Here is a 22,059-nt window from a genome sequence, read left to right as displayed (position 1 = left end):
AAAAGAAAAAATCTCTCTCACCGATAGCTATCTTTCAAGGGCAAAATCAGAAAAAGGATTCTCTCCTCACAAGTTAGCTCACCTGCAGGGTTTGGAGGCGTCTCCCTGATTGTATGCAGCACCTTCATGTCCCGAATGTTGTGGATGTACAGGGACTCCTCCAGGCATACTATCAGCCTCTAGGCGAGAGATGAAACGAAACCAAACGTGAAGCAACAGCCAGTGCAACACCTGCCCCAACCTCCACTTGACTGACTCCTGGACTACGACACTCTTGTTTCTTCTATTGCTATTGTATTTTTTTTGGAGTCAGCGTCTCACTGTGTCACCCAGGCTGGAGTGCAATGGCGTGATCTTGGCTCACTGCAACCTCCGCCTCCTGGGTTCAAGCGATTCTCCTGCCTCAGCCTCCTGAGTAGCTGGGATTACAGACATGCACCACCACGCCCAGCTAATTTTTTGTATTTTTAGTAGAGATGAGGTTTTACCATCTTGACCAGGCTGGTGTCGAATTCCTGACATCAGATGATCCACCTGCCTCCTTCCTTCCTGTGCTCCCGTCCTCGGCTGCCCTCCCGGAGGGCTGATGCAGCCAGCCCTGCCCATACCTGGGACTCCCACACCCACCACAGTGACTCTTAAGTGTCTCTGACTGGGTGCATTCAAATGGTCCGGCTCATCTTGCATCCTCCCCTTCATGCGTGGCAGCCCCTCATCCAGCTGGTCACCCAAGCCAGAGGCCTGAATGTGGCCTAGAGTCTCCAGGCACTGAGCTCTTCCTACTGCCCCTGTACCACCCTCCAGCTCTGCCCCGTTACTCCCTTTCCTGCCTCCTCCGCTGGCAAACCCTTGCCCATCCTCTGCAATCTCCGAGGACTCCTCCACAGTAGTCTCATCACCTCAGGCCATGAAAGTGACAGCAATGAGGTTCAGAAGACCTGGCCAAGCCATGCAGGGCAGGGCCAGTCCCAGCCTGATGTCAGGCCCCCGGCTGCCGAGGAGGCCGCTCTTCACCAACTGTCCCCTGTGCCACAGGTTCTTTCTGATGTGCTACCTGTTCGTGAACCTGGCCTGTGCAGTGCAGACACTCCTGAGGACCCCCAACTGGCGGCCCCGGTTCAAGTACTATCACTGGTGAGCCACGCTCTGACACGGGAGGCCCTGGGGAGGCCAGGAGCTTCATTCTGGATGAGGCCTGGGCTTCCTGGGTAGGTAGGTCTTGATGAAACACTGTGGGGAGGGAGATTATGGGGCTGGGGAGGAACTGGACCTGGGTCTCCCACCCAGTGACCTGACCACCCACCTGGGACCTCCCACCTGGGACCTGACAGGGCCGCCAGGGCATGGGCCAGGCTGTGGCCGGGGGCCCTCCTGGTCCTGCCCTGACTCTGTCCTCCTCTCTGGCCCAGGGCGCTGTCCTTCCTGGGCATGAGCCTCTGCCTGGCCCTTATGTTTGTCTCCTCCTGGTACTATGCCCTGGTGGCCATGCTCATCGCCGGCATGATCTACAAATACATCGAGTACCAAGGGTGAGTGAGCGCTGCCACCTGGCCTCTGCCGGCAGCCTGCACAGCCCTGAGGGGGCCCGGCCGAACAGGCAGGGTGGTCTGACGTTGGGGTGGGCGGGGAGCTGGGCCACCGTGGGTGCCAAGACTGGGGACTGTAACTCAGAACCCGGGGTGGTCTTGAGGGGCAGAACCCCTCCACCTCGCATCCACATAGACAGAACCCCCTGGGCAGCACCAGGGGCTCACCAGCTGTGGTGGAATCTGCAGGGCTGAGAAGGAGTGGGGTGACGGGATCCGAGGCCTGTCCCTGAGCGCCGCCCGCTACGCGCTGTTGCGGCTGGAGGAGGGGCCTCCTCATACCAAGAACTGGCGGTGAGTTCCCACCAGACCCTGGCCAGGGCACAGAGGTTCTCAGGGGTCGCTGTCGGGGTCAGAGGGTTGAGAGGTGTCAGCTCCCCATCCTGGGGCTGCCAGGGGCACCCTCCTGGGCCATGCTACCCAAACCCGCAGGGACCATCACCCAAGAAGGGAAGAAGAGGAGGGGCTCCCTGGAACGGCCGGCCCTGGTCTCAGGCTCCCCCACCCGGCCACTGCAGGCCACAGCTGCTGGTGCTGCTGAAGCTGGACGAGGACCTGCACGTGAAGTACCCACGGCTCCTCACCTTCGCCTCCCAGCTCAAGGCCGGCAAGGGCCTGACCATTGTTGGTTCTGTCATCCAGGGAAGCTTCTTGGAGAGCTATGGCGAGGCCCAGGCCGCCGAGCAGGTACCTGCTTCAGGGGTGAGAGCTGAGCCAGACTACAGGAGTCTGGGCTGCAGCTGACGGAGGGGAAGGGCCCAATCTTGGCGAGCGTGACCAGCCAGGCAGCCAGCACTGCTGCCACCTGATAGCTGGCACAAGGGGGGGCCGGCAGTCCCATCTTGAAAACTTGGCCTCCGGATAGGCAGCTTGTTGCCCCCAGGCCCTCCTCCACCCCAAAGTCGTTTTGTTCCCAAGGGGCCTTGGGAGGGAGCCCGGAGGCGGGAAGCTGATGGCTTCCCGTTGGCCCTGGGTGTGTTCCCCACAGACCATCAAGAACATGATGGAGATTGAGAAGGTGAAGGGTTTCTGCCAGGTGGTGGTGGCCAGCAAGGTGCGGGAGGGGCTGGCCCACCTCATCCAGTCCTGTGGCCTGGGCGGCATGCGGCATAACTCCGTGGTGCTGGGCTGGCCCTACGGCTGGCGACAGAGCGAGGACCCCCGTGCCTGGAAGACCTTCATTGGTGTGTGAGGGCCTGGGGCCTGGGCTGAGCCTGGTGGGCAGGGGTGAAGTGAGGTGGCAGCGGCCGGAGGGCCACAGGCTGATGGTCAGCCGTGCTCCTCCTCCCCAGACACCGTGCGCTGCACTACGGCTGCCCACCTGGCCCTGCTCGTGCCCAAGAACATTGCCTTCTACCCCAGCAACCACGAGCGCTACCTGGAGGGCCACATAGACGTGTGGTGGATCGTGCACGACGGTGGCATGCTTATGCTTCTGCCCTTCCTGCTGCGCCAGCATAAGGTGGGCCGGGGGGTGGGTGCAGGTGAGAGGGGCTGGGCCCTGGGAGGAGCGGCTGTGACCAAATGGCCCACCCGGTCCCTTGCCTCAGGTCTGGAGGAAGTGCCGGATGCGCATCTTCACAGTGGCCCAGATGGATGATAACAGCATCCAGATGAAGAAGGACCTGGCCGTCTTCCTGTACCATCTGCGCCTTGAGGCCGAGGTGGAGGTGGTGGAGATGGTGAGCCCCCTGTCCTGCCCTGGCCCCATGGATACCATGTCCTATGCAGCTGGGTCCTCACAGCCTACCCTCTCCCCAGCATAACAGTGACATCTCTGCATACACCTACGAGCGGACGCTGATGATGGAGCAGCGGTCGCAGATGCTGCGGCAGATGAGACTGACCAAGACTGAGCGGGAGCGAGAAGTCAGTGCCCTCTGTGGTTCAGGCCAGGGCGGGCGGCAGGGTCAGGCCTTTGGAGACCGCGTCGGTGGGTGTGGAGGAATCAGAACGACTCACCGCAGCCCTACCCAAGCCAGTGCTCATTTCCCGGAGGCAGGGTGGTCACGTTGGGCCAGACAGGCCCCGTCCCCCTTTTCCTATGGGACCAAGGCTACCTCCTGCGATTGTCCCTAGGCCCAGCTGGTCAAGGATCGGCACTCAGCCCTGCGGCTGGAGAGCCTGTACTCGGACGAGGAAGATGAGTCTGCAGTGGGGGCTGACAAGATCCAGATGACATGGACCAGGGACAAGTACATGACTGAGACCTGGGACCCCAGCCATGCCCCTGACAATTTCCGGGAGTTGGTGCATATTAAGCCGTGAGTGCAGCAAAAACAGACCCAGTGGCACTGGAATCTAGGGGTGGAGGTGGGGTGGGGCAGACAAGTGGTGTTAGGTGGACCAGGGGTGGGGACCCTCCTTGCAGGATGGCTCATGGTGACCTGTGATTGGCTACACTACGTGTAGGGACCAGTCCAATGTGCGACGCATGCACACCGCTGTGAAGCTCAATGAAGTCATTGTCACGCGCTCCCACGACGCCCGCCTGGTTCTCCTAAACATGCCTGGCCCACCCAAGAACAGCGAGGGCGATGAGAACTGGATCCCTTTGTGGAGGGGCAGCAACTGGGAGGTGGGCAGCGTGGGAGGTCAGGCCAGAGGCTCCTCTCCCGGGCCCCCGGGTGGTTGTGGCCCAGGTGGCCCTGGTTACCCATTGATTCTGTTGCTGCCTCCTTGACTTGAGGCCCTGCAGACATGGAGTTCCTCGAGGTACTGACCGAGGGCCTTGAGCGGGTGCTGTTGGTGCGTGGTGGTGGCCGTGAAGTCATCACCATCTACTCCTGAGCCCAGTGTCATCTTGTGGCCTGGAGTCGAGGTCTTGGCCCCCAGTGTCATCTTGTGGCCTGGAGTCGAGGTCTTGGCCAGGACATCACAAGCTGTGGTCTGGGGTAACAGCCTCTTCCCAGCACCCACTTGCCAGCCCTGCTTGCCTGGCCCTGTCCTGGACCCAGCTTTGCTAGGTCTCCTTGGAAACCAGGCCTGGGCCTCAAAATGGAGATGGATCCTAGGTCTTGGGGGACCGTGGGAGGTTTGGGGACTTTACTGTCTAGCACCCCAGTAGGCCTGTCCTGGCCAGAGAAGACTGGTTGGGGCCGAGTGGGATTTGAAGGCAGCTGGCCCAGCCCAGTCCAGGAGCACTATTTATTGCATATTTATTATTTGGATGTCACCATCAGAGACGAAGGGAAGAGTAGCCAGGGAGGGAGTCCAGCCCAGCTGCCTGCAGGAAGATCTGGCTCAGTCAACTATGGGCAGGGCCCCCCCACCAAGATGAGCCGAATGGAGACAGCCGAGCTGAGGCCTGACTTTTTCAATAAAACATTGTGTACTTCTGGGCCTCCTGCTGCCCCGGCTCTGTTTCCCCTGGCGCCAAGAGAAGAAGGCGGAACTGAACCCAGGCCCAGAGCTGGCTCCCTGAGGCTGTGCCCCTTTCCGGCAATCTCTGGCCACAACCCCCACTGGCCAGGCCGTCCCTCCCACTGACCCTAGGGCCCCTCCCACTCCCACACCAGATAAGGCCAGCCCAGTGCCGCTTCCTCTGGCAGTAGGCACCAGGGCTGGAATGGGGCCGCCCGGCTCCCCATGGCAGTGGGTGCCGCTGCTGCTGGGGCTGCTGCTCCCTCCTGCCGCCCCCTTCTGGCTCCTCAATGTGCTCTTCCCCCCGCACACCACGCCCAAGGCTGAGCTCAGTAACCACACACGGCCCGTCATCCTCGGTAAGCCCCCACCAGGCCCCTGCCGCAAAACGCCATACCCTGGGGAGCCTGGGCCCCAGCCCCTGGCAGCTGACCCGGCCAAAACCCTTCTGCCCTGCATAAGCCTCGGTGTAAGTACCTGCCTTGGTGTGGGGAGGGGCCAGAAGCTTGTCCCATAGAGGAATGACCTCTCTTCTCCTCGCCGCCCGACACTGTGTCTCTCAGTTGCCTACCCCGGGGGGGCAGAGTAGGGGACAGGATGTGCCTGAGGTCTTGGCTGGGGCATCACAAGCTGTGGTCAGCCACAGCCACACCAGACTCTGGGCCAAGCCCCACCACTCCTTCCTTGGCCCCCACCCACCAAGGACAAGATGCCCAGCCCAGGACGGGTGAGCAGGAGAGGCCCGTCCCTGCCCAGCCCCTGTTAAGCCCAGCCCCCCGCCCCTAGACCTATCTGTTCCCACCCTGGACTTTGGCAGTGAAGGAGCGCCAGGCTGGGTGTTTGCTCTGCAGAGGCAGGGGTCAGCGGCCTTGGCCTCAGCACCTCAGCACCTTCCCTTCCTCAGGAAGCCTGGGCTTTGGCTACTGGGGGGACAGCGGGGAGAGGGGGTGTGAGCAGGGGAGGGTACATGTGCTTTGTACCTAGGGTTGAGGGTGTGGGAGGCTGGGGGTGGGTCTGGTCACTGCAGCATCTGGGGTGACTGGGGTAAGGGTCACGGGGGGAATCCAGAGTCCAGAGTGAGGGCCGCTGCTCACAGTGCCCGGCTGCCTGGGGAATCAGCTAGAAGCCAAGCTGGACAAACCAGATGTGGTGAACTGGATGTGCTACCGCAAGACAGAGGACTTCTTCACCATCTGGCTGGATCTCAACATGTTCCTGCCCCTCGGGGTAGACTGCTGGATCGATAACACCAGGTACAGCCATGTGCTCTGCCCCAGCCCCGACACACTGCCCCTTGGCTATTGGCTGCTGAGTGGCACCCCCGCCCTGCAGGGTTGTCTACAACCGGAGCTCTGGGCTTGTGTCCAACGCCCCTGGTGTCCAGATCCGCGTCCCCGGCTTTGGCAAGACCTACTCTGTGGAGTACCTGGACAGCAGCAAGCTGGCAGGTTTGTGTCAGAGGGCAGGGCTGGGGCTCCAGGCTGGGGTGCTGGCCCACAGCAGGCATGGCCCAGCCCCTGGTGCTGCTGCTCCCCCGACAGGGTACCTGCACACACTGGTGCAGAACCTGGTCAACAACGGCTACATGCGGGACGAGACTGTGCGTGCCGCCCCCTATGACTGGCGGCTGGAGCCCGGTGAGTGTCTCTACGGATGACCAGCTTGGGGTGGGGCAGGTGCCCCGGACCCCAACTGCCCTGACCCCTTCCACCCACTGCAGGCCAGCAGGAGGAGTACTACCGCAAGCTCGCAGGGCTGGTGGAGGAGATGCACGCTGCCTATGGGAAGCCTGTCTTCCTCATTGGCCACAGCCTTGGCTGTCTACACTTGCTCTATTTCCTGCTGCGCCAGCCCCAGGCCTGGAAGGACCACTTCATCGATGGCTTCATCTCTCTTGGGGCTCCCTGGGGCGGCTCCATCAAGCCCATGCTGGTCTTGGCCTCAGGTGAGAAGGCCTCGACCACTTAGGCCCAGCGATGGGTGAGATGAAGCTGATCCTGGGCCTGCCTTCATTGCGGCTCCTGCTCACAGTGGCCTCTGGGGGTGCCATCTACCACCCCTGGGCAGGCATGCTCGCTGTCACTGGCCTCCAGAGCAGTGACCCTGGCCTGAGCAATTAGGGTGGCTCCTTCCAGAGTCTGTGTCAGTGATGGCAAAGGGGCAGTGAAAACAGGAAGTGAACCCCAGCTATCTGCCCCCAGGTTTGTTCCTTGTAGCCCCAGAGCCTGCCTACCCAACCCTTGCCTGCCTTCCGCTTGCTCGCAGGAGCGCCTTTGCCAAGGGATATGCTTTACTGAGGATGGGTCTGCCAGAGCTAGGGCCAGACCCCCGGAGCCCTGCCTGCCCTTCCCTAGGGAGTGGCACCAGACCCCCCGGAGCCCTGCCTGCCCTTCCCTAGGGAGTGGCACCAGGGCCCAGCACTGACACAGCTACCACCTACTCCCCACCCCCGGTACCCTGGGAGCTGGTCTGGAGAGAGAAGCACTCATCAGATACCACCAATAAATGTCAAACAGACACCATCTTGTTTCCCCCTTTCTGGAGCACAACTCTGTGGCCCCCAGTGCAGCACAAGCCACACAAGGAGCAGAGAGACACATGCCCAAGGGAAGACAGCCAGCACCGCCCCCGCCATCCCCACACATCCGGGGCCTCACCCACCATCCCCACACACCCTGGTCCTCAGGAAGCCCCGCCTACTTTTTTTTTTTTTTTGAGACAGGGTCTCACTCTGTTGCCCAGGCTGGAGTGCAATGGCACGATCATAGCCGCAGCCTCAATCTCCCTGGCCCAAGCAACTCTCCTGCCTCAGCCTCCTGGGTAGCTGAGACTATAGGCACGCACCACCACACCTAATTTATTTTTATTTTTTAGTAGAAACAAAGTCTTGTTATGTTGCCCAGGCTGGTCTCAAACTCCTGAGCTTAAGTGATTTCCTGCCTCAGCCTCCCAAAGTGCTGGGATTACACGTGTGAGCCACTGTGCTGGGCCTTTTACAAAATACTTGTTTGTTTATTTATTTTGAGATGGAGTCTCGCTCTGTTTCCCAGGCTGGAATGCAGTAGTGCAATCTCCGCTCACTGCAACCTCTGCCTCCCAGGTTCAAGTGATTATCTTGCCTCAGCCTCCCTAGTAGCTAGGATCACAGGCATGTGCCACAATGCCTGGCTAATTTTTGTATTTTTAGTAGAGACGGGGCTTCCCCATGTTGGCCAGGCTGGTCTCGAACTCCTGACCTCAAGTAATCTGCCTGCCTCGGCCTCCCAAAGTGCTGGGATTACAGGCATGAGCCAACATACCCGGCCCTATTTATTTTTAGGCTGGGATCTCGTTCTGTCACCCAGGCTACAGTGCAGTGGCATGATCATAGTTCACTGTAACCTTAAATTCCTAGAGTCAAGCAATCTTCCTGCCTTTGCCTTTTGAGTAGCTAAGGACTAGAGGTGCACTCCAGTATGCCTAGCTGATTTTTTTTTTTTTTTTTTTTTTTTAGAAGACAGGGTCTCACTGCATTGCCTAGGCTAGTCTTGGACTCCTGGCCTCAAGTGATCCTCCTGCCTCAGCCTCCCAAAGTGTTGGGATTACAGGAGTGAGCCATGGTGCCTGCCCCTGCCCTTCTTTTGAAGCCGTACAGCTCCACCCAACAGCTTCTCACTGAGTAAGCCGACACTGAGCATCATTGAATATCAGGCCTTCTCAAGCCTGTGGCTTAGAGTCTGTGTCTAGATTGGGCAGGGGGCAAGATTGAGCATCTGGCTGAGCCTACACTCAGCAGGTTGTGGGCCAGGGGTAGCCAGGCCTGGCGCCCTGTCCCACCTTGCTCCCTATCCACAGGCGACAACCAGGGCATCCCCATCATGTCCAGCATCAAGCTGAAAGAGGAGCAGCGCATAACGACTACCTCCCCCTGGATGTTTCCCTCTCGCATGGCTTGGCCTGAGGACCATGTGTTCATTTCCACCCCCAGCTTCAATTACACAGGCCGTGACTTCCAGCGCTTCTTTGCAGACCTGCACTTTGAGGAAGGCTGGTACATGTGGCTGCAGTCACGTGACCTCCTGGCAGGACTCCCAGCGCCTGGCGTGGAAGTATACTGTCTTTATGGCGTGGGCTTGCCCACGCCCCGCACCTACATCTATGACCACGGCTTCCCCTACACGGACCCTGTGGATGTGCTCTATGAGGACGGTGACGACACAGTGGCCACGCGCAGCACTGAGCTCTGTGGCCTCTGGCAGGGCCGCCAGCCACAGCCCGTGCACCTGCTGCCCCTGCGTGGGATACAGCATCTCAACATGGTCTTCAGCAACCAGACCCTGGAGCACATCAATGCTATCCTGCTGGGTGCCTACCGCCAGGGTCCCCCTGCATCCCCGACTGCCAGCCCAGAGCCCCCGCCTCCTGAATAAAGACCTTCCTTTGCTGCCGTAAGCCCTGACGTGTATGTTGCAGGTTAAAGGGAGGCACTAGAGTCCCACACCAGGTTTCACTCATCACCAGCCACAGGCTCAGTGCTGTGCCGAGTGGGGCAAGATGGGCTCTGCTGAGGCCTGGGACTGAAGTGGGCACCCTAGATGTGCAGCTGTCCACTCTCCTGGTCGAGCTGTTGAGGCAGCGTGCACCATGCCTGCCTCAGTGCTGGGTGTGGGGACTGGAGCTGGCTGCACCCACCAACCCTGTCAGAGGAGTACAGGGAGGGGATGATTTGAGCTGTCCCTCCCAGCTCCCAAAAGGGCAAGTGAGACAGCCTTTTGAGTGCTGAGTGAATGACAGGGCCACAAGAGTTTAGAAGCCAGGCACAGTGGCTCACGCCTGTAATCCCAGCACTTTGGGAGACCAAGGCAGGCGGGTCACCTGATCTCAGGAGTTTGAGACCAGCCTGGCCAACATGGTAGAAACCCCATCTCTACTAAAATACAAAACATTTGCCAGGTGCGGTGGCGCACGCCTGTCGTCCCAGCTACTCTGGAAGCTGAGGCATGAGAATCATTTGAACCTGGGAGGTGGAGGTCACTGTGAGCTGAGATCATGTCATTGCACTCCAGACTGGGCGACAGAGTGAGACTCTCAAAAAAAAAAGAGACTGGGTCTCAAAAAAAAAAAAAAAAAAGAAAATTTAGAATTTGAATCTGGGAATGACAACCATTAATCAGATCATTTCACTAATGAAAGTTTAATTACTAATGAAGCTAAATGCTCTGAGGAAAGCTCAGGGAGCACAAGAGGCTGAGTCTTTCGGGTCAGCAAAGGCCTCCCAGAGGAGGCAGTGCCTATACTGAAGTCAGAGGGACAAGAAGAGTAATGGGCCACTGTAAAGACTTGGGTTTGACTTGATTGACCCCAGGAGTTCGAGACCAGCCTGGGCAATATAGTGAGCCCTCATCTCTACAAAAATTTTAAAAATTAGGCTGGGCGTGGTGGCTCACGCCTGTAATCCCAGCACTTTGGGAGGCCAAGGCGGGCGGATCACTTGAGGTCGGAAGTTTGAGACCAGCCTGACCAACATGGAGAAACCCCGTGTCTACTAAAAATACAAAATTAGCCAGGCATGGTAGCGCATGCCTGTAATCCCAGCTACTCAGGAGGCTGAGGCAGGAGAATCGTTTGAACCCGAGAGGCGGAGGTTGTGGTGAGCCGAGATCACGCCACCGCACTCCAGCCTGGGCAACAAAAGCAAAACTCCATCTCAAAAAAAAAAAAAAAAAGTTTTACATTAGTCAGGAGTCGCCACACCTGTAGTCAAATCTAGGGAGGCTGAGGTGGGAGGATTGCTTGAACCTGGGAGGCAGAGGTTGCAGTGAGCCGAGATGGTACCATGGCACTCCAGCCTGTGCAACAACAAGACCTTGTGTCAAAAAAAAAAAAAGTAAAATAGGCCAGGCACAACCAACCACGGTGGTTCATGGTTGTAAGCCAAGCACTTTGGGAGACTGAGGAGGGTGGATCACCTGAGCTCAGGAGTTCAAGACCAACCTGGGCAAATGGTGAAACCCCATCTCCACCAAAAAATACAAAAAATTAGCCAGGCATGGTGGTGTGTGCCTGTGGTCCCAGCTATTCAGGAGGCTGAGGTGGAAGAGTGCTTATGCCTGGGAGGCAGAGGTTCCAGTGAACTGAGATTGCACCACTGTACTCCAGCCTGGGCAACAGAGTAAGACCCCGTCTCAAAAAAAAAAAAAAAAAAAAAAAAAAAGTAAACCCTTTGGCAGCTGCGTGCTGCTCTTAGGCTCAAACCCAAGTCTTTTTTTTCCCCCTTTTGAGATGGGGTCTGTTACCCAGGCTGGAGTGCAATGGCATGATCCATACTCACTGCAGCCTCGAACTCCCACGCTTCCAAAGTGCTGGGATTACAGGTGTGAGCCACCAGGGCCAGATTGCTGAAGGGTTTAAACCAGAGAAAGAGTGTGACCAGATTTCCAATTCAAAAAGACCCGCTCTCTGCAGGGTAAGGTGTAGCCTGAGGTAGGGGGCAAGAATCGCAAGGTAATCAGGGAGGCCACTGCAATGTCCAGGTGGGAGAGGTTGCTAGCTGAGATGAGAAGTGCTAGGAGAAACATGTGTGCAGACAAGAGGTCACTGGGGAGGTGAAATAACAAGGCTTGGCCATGAGTGGAACCCAGCACCCATGGTGCCCCTCATTAGAGGGGGAAGATGTCACCTGAGACGGAAGATGGAAAGACCAGGGTCCCTGTGGCTGAGGACTGAGCCTGTGTTTGAGGTTTCACAGAGGAATGAAGGCAACAAAAGAGGCAAGAGTTGGAAGAAAGGTGACAAGGAACAAAAGTCAGCCATGCCTGATGCTACTGGGTGGCCAGCAACAATGCAGACGTGGCCAAGGCTCTGAGAGCTTTATTATGCTGGGACTGGAGGTCAGAGTTGGGGCTAGGGTAAGAGCAGGGGGCTCTGATGGAGGGGGAGGAGGACCTGAACAATGTCCAGAAGGGAAGAGATTTGAACCTCTATCCAACAGAGGACCCTGTGAGCAGCACAGAGGGCACAGCAAGGGACATCCCCCGGTTCCCCAAATGCTCAGAGCCACAAGTGAAGCCGGAAGTGAAAGACAAGATGCAGAAAACCGCCACGGGCCTTTGAAGGGTAAAGGCGAAAGCGAAAGCAGGAAGGACAGACGTGGAGCCTAGCAGAGGACTTTTTAGTTCCTCACTGGCCCCACTTGTCTGACCGACCCATCCACCCGCGACCCCTAATCCGCTCTGCCTGCCCCAAGATGCTGAAGCCAGCCCTGGAGCCCCGAGGGGGCTTCTCCTTCGAGAACTGCCAAAGGTGAAGCGGGGTTGGGGAGGGGACGAGCACTCCTGAGTCACCTCTGCTTGGTCGTGGCCTTTTTTCCTGGCTGGGGGTGGGGGAGGGTGTGTTGGGCGACTTGGGTTCCAGGCTTACCCCGGAAGATGAAGGAGACGGGGACCAAGTTAGGAGAAGCAACAGGGGTACTGGAAGCAGAGCCGAAACCTGGGCGCCCTCCTCCGTTTCTAGAAATGCATCCTTGGAACGCGTCCTCCCGGGGCTCAAGGTCCCTCATGCACGCAAGACCGGGACAACCATCGCGGGCCTTGTGTTCCAAGTGAGCAGCGGAGAGGGACAGGGGAGCTGGAGGGGAGCAGGGACTATCGAGCAGGCACTGAGGCTGCGGTCCCTCCCTCTCCTCAGGACGGAGTCATTCTGGGCGCTGACACGCGAGCTACTAACGATTCGGTCGTGGCGGACAAGAGCTGTGAGAAGATCCACTTCATAGCCCCCAAAATCTAGTGAGACTCCCCAGCCCAGTTCCCTCATGCAAAAGAGAACAGCCCCCTCGTTCCCACTCCGGTCCCGGCACGTGCCAGCCCTGCCCATACCGATCCTCCCTTTTCCCTCAGCTGCTGTGGGGCTGGAGTAGCCGCTGACGCCGAGATGACCACAAGGATGGTGGCGTCCAAGATGGAGCTACACGCGCTATCCACGGGCCGAGAACCCCGCGTTGCCACGGTCACTCGTGTCCTGTGCCAGACGCTCTTCCGGTGCGGGGGCGGGGCTAACAGGATCCCGGGAGGGGTCGGTGCGTGGGCAGGGCCAATGGAAGGCGGGACAGAAAGGGGGCGGGGCCGCGACGGGCCAGGTGACCGGAAGAGGCCGGCCCAAGAGAAGCTGGGCTATCGGAAAACGCTATGTCAGTCATCGGGCGCCAGATCACAGGAAGGGGCGGGGATAGCACCTAAGGGCGGGGCATAGAGGGGCGGGGCCTAGGCCCTCGCTTGTGACCGACCTCGCCCATTCTCGAGCAGATACCGGGGCCACGTGGGTGCATCGCTGATCGTGGGCGGCGTAGACCTGACTGGACCGCAGCTCTACAGCGTGCATCCCCATGGCTCCTACAGCCGTCTGCCCTTCACAGCCCTGGGTGAGCACTTCTGTCCCTTCTCCTCGAACCCTGCCCGTGACCTTGGCCTCACGGTTGTACTCCAAAAGGGGTGGCAGCGGTTGACTTCAGATGGTTCTCCTGCCTTCAGGCTCTGGCCAGGGCGAGGCCCTGGCGGTGCTAGAAGACCGGTTCCAGCCGAACATGACGGTGAGTGGCCTCTGTCCCCGACTATGTGGTCGCTGGTGGGATGTGCACCCGGGAGCTGGGGGAGTACAGGACCCTGGCCCGGTGTGGAGGTGGGGGAAGGCTTGGAGGAGGTGACCACTGAAGGGTGAGTGGAGTAAGGGCAGAGAAGTGCGGTCCTGGCACAACACCGTCCAATACCAAAGCCTGGACGGTTGGGAGAAGTCGAAGCTCACAGAGGATCTTTTGGAGCCGAGGGCGGAGGGAAGGACCGGTAGGGTCCCACTTACATCAACGTCTGGAGCCTAGATTTTGTTTGGGGTGGGATGGAAGCAGGCGATATTGCCTCAGAGGTGGCTAAGGCTCAGAGGGAGAAACACAGTAGGGGTTTAGGGTGCAAGACCAGATTGGGTGAGTGGACAGGCAAGTCCCCAGGCTGTAGCCTAAGTTAACAGCAGAGGGCCCATCAGGCCTCACACACTCATCACCGCAGCTAGAGGCTGCTCAGGGGCTGCTGGTGGAAGCCATCACCGCCGGAATCTTGGGTGACCTGGGCTCCGGGGGCAATGTGGACGCATGTGTAATCACGAAGACGGGTGCCAAGCTGCTGCGGACACTGAGCTCGCCCACAGAGCCCGTGAAGAGGTGAGTGCTGGAGATGGGGTACCACAGGGATGTGTGGGGCTGTAGCAGGGGAGATAGAGGGCTGCAAGAAGGGGATGGACCACATGACAGGCCCATGTTCAGAGGCCGTCCCTCCTCTCTCCCAGGTCTGGCCGCTACCACTTTGTGCCTGGAACCACAGCTGTGCTGACCCAAACCGTGAAGCCACTAACCCTGGAGCTAGTGGAGGAAACTGTGCAGGCTATGGAGGTGGAGTAAAATAGGTTGAGGCTTAGAGCTTGGAACAAGGGGGAATAAACCCAGAAAATACAGTTAAACAGATGGCTGTGTCATTCTTGAGTGGAGTAGGGTGGGCAGGCAGCCAGCAGGGCTCTGTAGCTAAGGCGTCCCTGCAGGGACCATTACTTCCCATAGCTCTAATGTCTGGCCTAAGAGATGCTCTTCAGACCCATCACCTCAGGCACCTACAACTCCAGAACCCCAGCCCTGGCCAGCATTGCAGGCTTGATCTTGATCTCCATCCAAACATTCCTCCTGACTCCACACCTTGGAGGCTCCCCCACCACTCTACTGCCTTGCTCTTGCCCTGTAGTCCACTGGAGACTTGTAAAACACAGAAGACCCCATGACCCCTCCTAGGGACTTTCCATGGCTCCTCAGTGGCCCAGGACAAAGCTCATACCTTTCAGTAAGGCCTCACTGAGGGCTAAAGTGCTGACAAGAGGAGCCACTCCCTGACTCCAAGGCAAGTTCTCACCAAGCACTTCTCAACCTCACATCTTTACCGGTGACACCCCTCAGATGGCAAGGCATGCCTGCACTGCTCACAGGAAGCTTGGCTTCTGTCTGCACATGCTGGGCTTGTGACTCCAAGTTTTCCGGATTAATAAGGCTCACAGGACTCACATGGGGAGAGAGGACACACTTCTCCAACAAACCTTTGCTGGGCCCCTGCTGAGTCTCAGGCCTGGCTGCTGGGTGCCAGCAAGAGCATCCTGCCCTTAGTGAGAACAGATGAACTCCACTGCAGCTTCAGAACTGTCAGGGAGAGTCGGCCCAGGCTCCAGGGAGGGTCTATGCCAGGCTGGACATCCCTGGGCCGCTAACTGCTCCCTGAACCCCAACATTCTATTATGAATATTTGTAAATGTAACAGAAAAGTAGAGTTGTATATTGAATACCCATACCCTGTCAGGTCACCATAGACCTGATAGTATTTTGTTATATTTGCTTCATCATCTATCCATCTCTCTATCCATTAATTCATCTTGTTTTTTTTTTTTTTTTAAAGACAGAGTTTTGCTCTGTCACCGAGGCTGGAGTGCAGTGGCGTGATCTTGGCTCACTGCAAGCTCTGCCTCCCGGGTTCACGCCATTCTCCTGCCTCAGCCTCCTGAGTAGCTGGGACTATAGGCGCCCGCCACCTCGCCCAGCTATTTTTTGTATTTTTAGTAAAGACGGGGTTTCACTGTGTTAGCCAGGATGGTCTCAATCTCCTGACCTCGTGATCCGCCCGTCTCGGCCTCCCAAAGTGCTGGGATTACAGGCGTGAGCCACTGCGCCTGGCCAATTCATCTCATTTTTTGACTGATGCGGTTTCTTTTTTTGAGACGGGGTCTAGCTCCATCGCCCAGGCTGGAATGTAGTGGTGCACTCATGGCTCACTGCAGCCTTGAAAAGGGCTCCGGTGATCCCTCCTGCCTCAGGCTTCTCAGTTGCTGGGACTACAGGTGTGTACCACCATGCCCAGATCATTTTTTAATTAAAAAATTTTTTTTTTTTGCAGAGACAGGGTTTCATTATGTTGCCCAGGCTGGTCTCGAACTCCTGCAATCAAGCCTCCTACCTCTGCCTCCCAAAGTTTTGGCATTACAGGCGTAAGCCACCACACCCAGCCCTGATCTGTTCTTGATCAGTTAAAGCCCTCACACTCCCGGAAGGAGGCCAGCCAATGCACCTGTTGGAATTCTACACACAGGGTGTCTTCTCCCTTCCAGCTTGGCCTGCAGCTCAGTAACAGATGGGCTGCAGACACCGGGGGCTTGCCCATGGGAGCCCCGAGGACTAGAGAGGGTGGCAGAGTTTTGATGGCTGTCACTCTCCACCTGCAGCCTCAGCCCAGGGTCTGCCAGGCACCAAGAGCTCACACTTTGCCCTCCTAAATGCCAGGCACTTCACAAGCATCATCTCATTGTTAAGAGTGGGGGCTTCTTGGCCGGGCTCAGTGGCTCACGCCTGTAATCCCAGCACTCTGGGAGGCCGAGGTGGGCGGATCACAAAGTCAGGAGATCGAGACCATCCTGGCTAACACAGTGAAATCCTGTCTCCACTAAAAATACAAAAGATTAGCCGGGCGTGGTGGCGGGCGCCTGTAGTCCCAGCTACACGGGAGGCTGAGGCAGGAGAATGGTGTGAACCCGGGAGGTGGAGCTTGCAGTGAGCGGAGATCGAACCACTGCACTCCAGCCTGGGCAAAGAGTGAGACTCCGTCTCAAAGAAAAAAAAAAAGGCCGGGCGCGGTGGCGCAAGCCTGTAATCCCAGCACTCTGGGAGGCCGAGACGGGCGGATCACGAGGTCAGGAGATCGAGACCGTCCTGGCTAACACGGTGAAACCCCGTCTCTACTAAAAAATACAACAAAAAAACGAGCCGGGCGAGGTGGCAGGCACCTGTGGTCCCAGCTATTTGGGAGGCTGAGGCAGGAGAATGGCGTAAACCCGGGGGGCGGAGCTTGCAGTGAGCTGAGATCCAGCCACTGCACTCCAGCCTGGGTGACAGAGTGAGACTCTGTCTCAAAAAAAAAAAAAAAAAAAAAAGACTGGGGGCTTCAGTGCCAGACAAATGCGGGTTTGTGTCCAACTCAGCCACGTGCTGGTGGGAGAGTCACCATCTCTGAGCAGACCTGTGACTCCTGTTCCAAACGGATGAGGAACCACTGAGATGATGTGTTAGGACTCCCAACCTGCCAGAACCTCACAGCCCCTGGCCCTTCACAGCAAAGTTGACCACAGTGAGCATTCCCTCCACCAGTCAGAACACCCTGGATGCTGAGCAGCCTTCTCTGATAGCCTGGTGCCTTTGATAGCCCTGGGAGACTCCTCTGATCCCAGCCACCAGGTTGTCACTATAGACCTAATTTAACCATCTGCCTTCGGTACCCAGGGCTCAACATTTGGAATGGCAGGTGGTTCTGGGAGCCAACTAGAGGCCAGGCTTTGGGAGGTGGCAGAGGTGAGAGCCTCACACCTGGGCTCTGTCTGATAAGTATAGGCCTGGGTCAGGGGACCTTGCCTAAAGGGCCTCTCTTGACTGGAGCGTGGGAGGGGGCTGGGTCTACATAGCTGGCCTGGCCTCAGGCCTGGAGCTTTAGCTCAAGGACGAGAAGACCCATAAAGCCAGGCCCAGCTCCCAACCTCACATCTGCCACGATGCTGCTGCTCAGCCTGACCCTAAGCCTGGTTCTCCTCGGTTCCTCCTGGGGTGAGTGGGCCAGGACCAGCCCTGATTCAGACCTGGGAACAACTCAGCTCCCAGCACCAGCCCAGGGAAGGGGCCAGGCTGGCTGGAAGGGACAAAGATGGACAGAGTGGGCAAAGGAAACAGGATATGCCAGGGCAGGGGAGCCGGAACAGGCCTGCAGGGCTGGGAGGGGGCAAGAGGTGGGGTGGGGGAGTCTCACGAATAGGACCAGAGCTCGAGCAAGGCCCTGGAGTCCGGGAGTGTTTAGGAAGCTGAGACAGGAAGAGCTGTCCATGACTTTTAGAAACAACCTTCTGGCTGCATGAAGGGTATGTACTGTTCAGGCCTGGAGCGGGCAGAGAGACCAGGGGTAGAGATGGGGAACAGCGGGGACTAGGCTGGAGAAAGATGTGAGAGAACAGCAGCGCTGCGGGACTGGTTGGATGGGGATAACCAAGATAGCTGTGGGGCCCAAAGGTGCCTGCATGTACCCTGTTGGGAAAGGGGTAGTGTTGTACCCTCTCGACTGACCTCTCTGGGGTGCACAGCCTCGGGCACCCAGGAGGAGGTGGGGAAAGGTGGGCTGAGGCATAGGAAGCAGGTCCTCATTAGCCCAATGGCCAGGCTGCAGTGTTCCTGCCATCAAACCAGCCCTGAGCTTCAGCCAGAGGATTGTCAACGGGGAGAATGCAGTGCCAGGTTCCTGGCCCTGGCAGGTGTCCCTGCAGGTATACCACCGGAGGGGTGGGCAGGGTCCTGGGTACGTCATGCCTAGGGGCAGCCTAGGCAGCCCAACCCCACTCTGACCTCTGAGCCCTGACCCCAGGACAGCAGCGGCTTCCACTTCTGCGGTGGTTCTCTCATCAGCCAGTCCTGGGTGGTCACTGCTGCCCACTGCAATGTCAGGTGAGCACCTGCACTCCACCTGCCCTGCCCCTCGCCTCTTCCTGCCTCCTCCCCTGGCTGTCCCCTTCTTGCTCTGGCCTCCCTGCAGCTGCCTAACCCCACACCCCTGCAGCCCTGGCCGCCACTTTGTTGTCCTGGGCGAGCATGACCTATCGTCGAACGCTGAGCCCTTGCAGGTTCTGTCCATCTCTCGGGTGAGTGCCTGGGTTGCAGACACGGAGGAAAAGTGGGCAGTGCAAGCGAGTGGGTGCTGGGAATGGGGAATTCAGGACACGCCCTGGCCTACCCTGCTCAGCACCCATCAGCCCCAGGTGCCGGGGCCCACCCCAGCCCAACACGGACTGTTTCTGACCCCACAGGCCATTACACACCCTAGCTGGAACCCTATCCCCATGAACAATGATGTGACGCTGCTGAAGCTCGCCTCACCAGCCCAGTACACAACACGCATCTCGCCAGTTTGCCTGGCATCCTCAAACGAGGCTCTGACTGAAGGCCTCACATGTGTCACCACTGGCTGGGGTCGCCTCAGTGGCGTGGGTAGGAACTCAGGTCAAAGCTCAGGGTGGGAGGACTGGGCTGGGGACCAGTGTTCTGGGCCCCACCTGACCACCCCTCCTGGCCCACAGGCAATGTGACACCAGCACGTCTGCAGCAGGTGGCTTTGCCCCTGGTCACTGTGAATCAGTGCCAGCAGTACTGGGGCTCAGATATCACTGACTCCATGATCTGTGCAGGTGGCGAGGTGCTTCCTCGTGCCAGGTGAGCCCCAGCACCCGGTCCTCTGCGCTATCCTGTGGCACACCTCCCCAACCCCCCCCACTCACCTCTCCCTGCCTCTTCCCTCTCAGGGTGACTCCGGAGGCCCTTGTCTGCCAGAAGGGAAACACGGGGGTGCTTATTGGTACTCTCTCCTGGGGTACCAAAAACTGCAATGTGCGCGCACCTGCCATGTATACTCGAGTTAGCAAGTTCAGCGCCTGGATCAACCAGGTCATTGCCTACAACTGAGCCCACCACAGGCCCCTCCCCAGCTCAACCCATTAAAGACCCAGGCCCTGTCCCATCATGCATTTGTGTCTGTCTTCCTGGCTCAGGAGAAAGCAGAGGCTGTTGAGGGTTCGACTCCCTACTTGGACTTCTGGCATGGACGGGGCTGAGTGGCTCCTTGAGTAGCAGTGGCTCTTCCTAGAGTAATCATGCCCAGGCCGGGGACCCCACCCCTCCTCCAGGGCAACCCCTTGGTCCTACAGCAAGAAGCCAGAGCTGCTGGAATGAATGGCAGCCCTCCCTGGAGAGGCAGCCTGTTTACTGAATACAGAGGATACGTTTACAAACTGAATACGCATAATAAATAACTGCACATTCTCCATCCACGGTCCATGGCATGAAGGCCCAAGTGGGTCTATCAAAGGCCCACATCTCCAAACCCCCTGTCCCGCCCTCAGGACCAGGCCCACCCTGGGCAAGAGAGAACATAATCCCCAGAGCTTCAGGTCCTCAGAGACACTTAGGGAACTGGGAGGAAATTCTGAGGCCATGGGACTTGGTTCTCCACTGCCTCCTGCCCAGGGGGCAGTGAGGACGGCAGGAGGGTGTGTCTAAGGCACAGGTGACTTGGCACAGAGTGGTCTCTTTAGTTTTGTTTCCCACTGGAGGTGGCACATGCAGGAAGAGGAGGGCCTGGCCCAGGCTGCCGACTGGCAGAAGCTGAGTGGGAGCCAAACCCTCCCCCAATGGCAGGGGCCCTGCAGTTGAGCTAAGGCCAAAGCTGGGCCCTGGCCCCATTCTACCCACTGAAGGCAGCTGTGGAGGGAGGGGCTTGGGTTCCAGCCTGGTTTGTGGTAGGGGGAGATACCACAACAGAAATGGGGACGGTTCTGGCTCAGGCCTCTGGGAAAGCAGCCACCCAACCCCACCCACCTCCCACAGGGGCTCCTTCCAGCTTGCGACTCAGCGGGACCCAGACTGGAAGGTTAATGCTGTGAACGGAAGCAGCACGGGGTGGACGGGGCAAGGCCAGGTGTGAGAAGGCAGTGCCCCAGGCACCCAGGGTTCAGAGGCAGGTCACACAGTATGGCTAAGTTCCAGGGAGGGGTGCGCAGAAGCTCAGCAGAAGGGGAGAGGTGAGCAGCCTGGGACCCTCACCCAGGGCGGCAACTCCTACCTTCCCACGTCTTCGTGGAGGACTACGGGTGTGCACGATGAGCGGGTGTGCACGATGGGCAGGTGTGCACGATGGGCAGGTGTGCACAATGGGCGGGTGTGCATGATGAGCGGGTGTGCACGATGGGTGTGCAGTGATCACTCCCAGGTTGCCAACACCCATGCAGACACCAGATGGCGTCTTTGTGCAGCTGCAGAGGAGGGAGCGACAGACCCTGAAGGGAAAGGGCAATGGGCTGCACCAAAGGATAGAACCCAGGCTGACACTGGACCCTAATGGGGAGGGGCCCCCTGCCCTCTGCTTTGGCCCCCAGGTGCCCCATCCCCCAGGTAGCAGCAGTGGGGCTCCCTTTAACCCCTCCCAGTTGGGAAGGAGGCACCTGGGGAATGGAATGAACATCCAATGGGGAGAGGGAGGTAGCAGTAGGCTCTACAAAGAAGGCACCAAGGGCAGTGGGCTGGTGGGCAGAGACCCCTCAGAGTCTGGAGAGGTTGAAGCCTGGGCAAGCCGACGACCAGCATGGCCACACAGTCCAGAAGGGTGAAAGTCCACGCCATGGCCCTACCACCAGAGGTCCTGGGACCAGGAAGGCTCCCTCGGGGCACCATGAAGGAAGACAGATCTTGGTTGGGAGGTGGAGGGTTGTTTGGATCTAGCTAGAGGCTACGCTATGGTTTCAGTCAAGGCACAAGCTTTGTGCCTACCAGGGTCTCCCACTGGAGCATAATCTGAAGGATCAGGATGCATGGGAATGTGTGGAACCAGGGAGAGGGGCTCTGTGGAGGAAAGGGGGTCCCAGAAGTAACTGTCCCAAAGGGTCCTGAGGCCACAGGACACTTCACCCAGTACTGCAGGCCCCTCTGATTTGGGAAGAGTCAAAGGGCAAGGGAGACAGTGAAGGCCAGGTCCTATCCCTTCCCAACTCCACCAGAGCAGCTGCCCACCAAGAGGGGTATCAGTGCCAAGCCAGGCTCCCAGTTCAGGGGAAGTCACAGCCCCGTGGGCTACCTCCACTCTGTCACACCCGGCCCAGGCCCATGGTGAGGACAGGGGCTGCTGAGGGCACAGAGAAAGGGCCGGAGCCAGACATTCTTCACCTACTGCGGGCTACATGAGCCTATGTCCAGAGAGGGCATCAGGCACAGATGGCACCGCAGTGTGTGGCCAGGCTGGGCCGTGCTGCACATGTGCAGAGCCAAGCGGCTCAGCCATTGTACTGCTGTTGGTAGCGCAGGTTGAGCTCCCGCAGCTCCCGCTCCCGCACACGGCGTGACTTGTTGGAGCGTGTGGAGCGGCTGGAACGCGTGGACTGGGCAGATTTGGTGCTCTGGCAGCGCGAGGAGGCACGTTTGAGGAGGTTCTGGGATATGGAGCGGTGCAGGTTCTTCATGGATGAAGAGGCAGCCATGCTCACC

At 58.5% G+C, this 22,059-nt stretch overlaps 4 protein-coding genes across 6 annotated transcripts in view; all 4 read left to right on the top strand.

Moving 5' to 3' along the window:
• Positions 1–4,927, top strand: part of SLC12A4 (solute carrier family 12 member 4) — a 30,330-nt gene extending 25,403 nt beyond the window's left edge. For both annotated transcript variants that reach the window (XM_023210221.2, XM_023210220.3), the window contains exons 14-24: positions 1,036–1,134; positions 1,410–1,529; positions 1,776–1,880; positions 2,105–2,273; positions 2,575–2,770; positions 2,879–3,048; positions 3,137–3,268; positions 3,348–3,455; positions 3,666–3,850; positions 3,999–4,132; positions 4,285–4,927. In XM_023210221.2, coding sequence (XP_023065989.1) covers positions 1,036–1,134; positions 1,410–1,529; positions 1,776–1,880; positions 2,105–2,273; positions 2,575–2,770; positions 2,879–3,048; positions 3,137–3,268; positions 3,348–3,455; positions 3,666–3,850; positions 3,999–4,132; positions 4,285–4,376 — 1,510 coding nt within the window. In that variant the 3' untranslated portion in view covers positions 4,377–4,927. The remainder of the gene's footprint in view (positions 1–1,035; positions 1,135–1,409; positions 1,530–1,775; positions 1,881–2,104; positions 2,274–2,574; positions 2,771–2,878; positions 3,049–3,136; positions 3,269–3,347; positions 3,456–3,665; positions 3,851–3,998; positions 4,133–4,284) is intronic.
• LCAT (lecithin-cholesterol acyltransferase) lies at positions 4,888–9,380 on the top strand. Of its 2 annotated transcripts, none has more exons than XM_023210222.1 (6): positions 4,888–5,308; positions 6,046–6,202; positions 6,282–6,397; positions 6,491–6,586; positions 6,670–6,894; positions 8,784–9,380. In XM_023210222.1, exons 1-6 carry the CDS (start codon positions 5,155–5,157, stop codon positions 9,356–9,358), a joined length of 1,323 nt encoding a protein of 440 aa, XP_023065990.1. In that variant the 5' UTR covers positions 4,888–5,154; the 3' UTR covers positions 9,359–9,380. The 2 variants fall into 2 exon arrangements, with proteins under 2 accessions (XP_023065990.1, XP_023065991.1); XM_023210223.1 differs by having other exon boundaries at positions 5,142–5,308; positions 6,069–6,202.
• Positions 9,381–11,848: 2,468 nt separating this feature from the next.
• Positions 11,849–14,433, top strand: PSMB10 (proteasome 20S subunit beta 10). The gene is made up of 8 exons (XM_023210225.2): positions 11,849–12,230; positions 12,441–12,528; positions 12,615–12,712; positions 12,824–12,964; positions 13,229–13,344; positions 13,454–13,512; positions 13,982–14,133; positions 14,259–14,433. Exons 1-8 carry the CDS (start codon positions 12,175–12,177, stop codon positions 14,368–14,370), a joined length of 822 nt encoding a protein of 273 aa, XP_023065993.1. The 5' UTR covers positions 11,849–12,174; the 3' UTR covers positions 14,371–14,433.
• Positions 14,434–17,540: 3,107 nt separating this feature from the next.
• Positions 17,541–19,849, top strand: CTRL (chymotrypsin like). The gene is given in 9 exon segments (XM_023210408.1): positions 17,541–17,592; positions 18,157–18,299; positions 18,398–18,477; positions 18,590–18,671; positions 18,837–19,017; positions 19,107–19,217; positions 19,220–19,239; positions 19,329–19,345; positions 19,347–19,849. Coding segments are annotated over 9 exon segments (828 nt in total). The 3' UTR covers positions 19,489–19,849.
• The last annotated feature ends 2,210 nt before the right edge of the window (positions 19,850–22,059 follow it).

Source organism: Piliocolobus tephrosceles, chromosome 17, assembly GCF_002776525.5.
Source record: "Piliocolobus tephrosceles isolate RC106 chromosome 17, ASM277652v3, whole genome shotgun sequence".
NCBI classification, from domain to species: Eukaryota; Metazoa; Chordata; class Mammalia; order Primates; family Cercopithecidae; genus Piliocolobus; species Piliocolobus tephrosceles.
The sequence above is the reverse complement of the archived record's forward strand: the minus strand, read 5'-3'. Positions and strand labels throughout refer to the sequence as shown.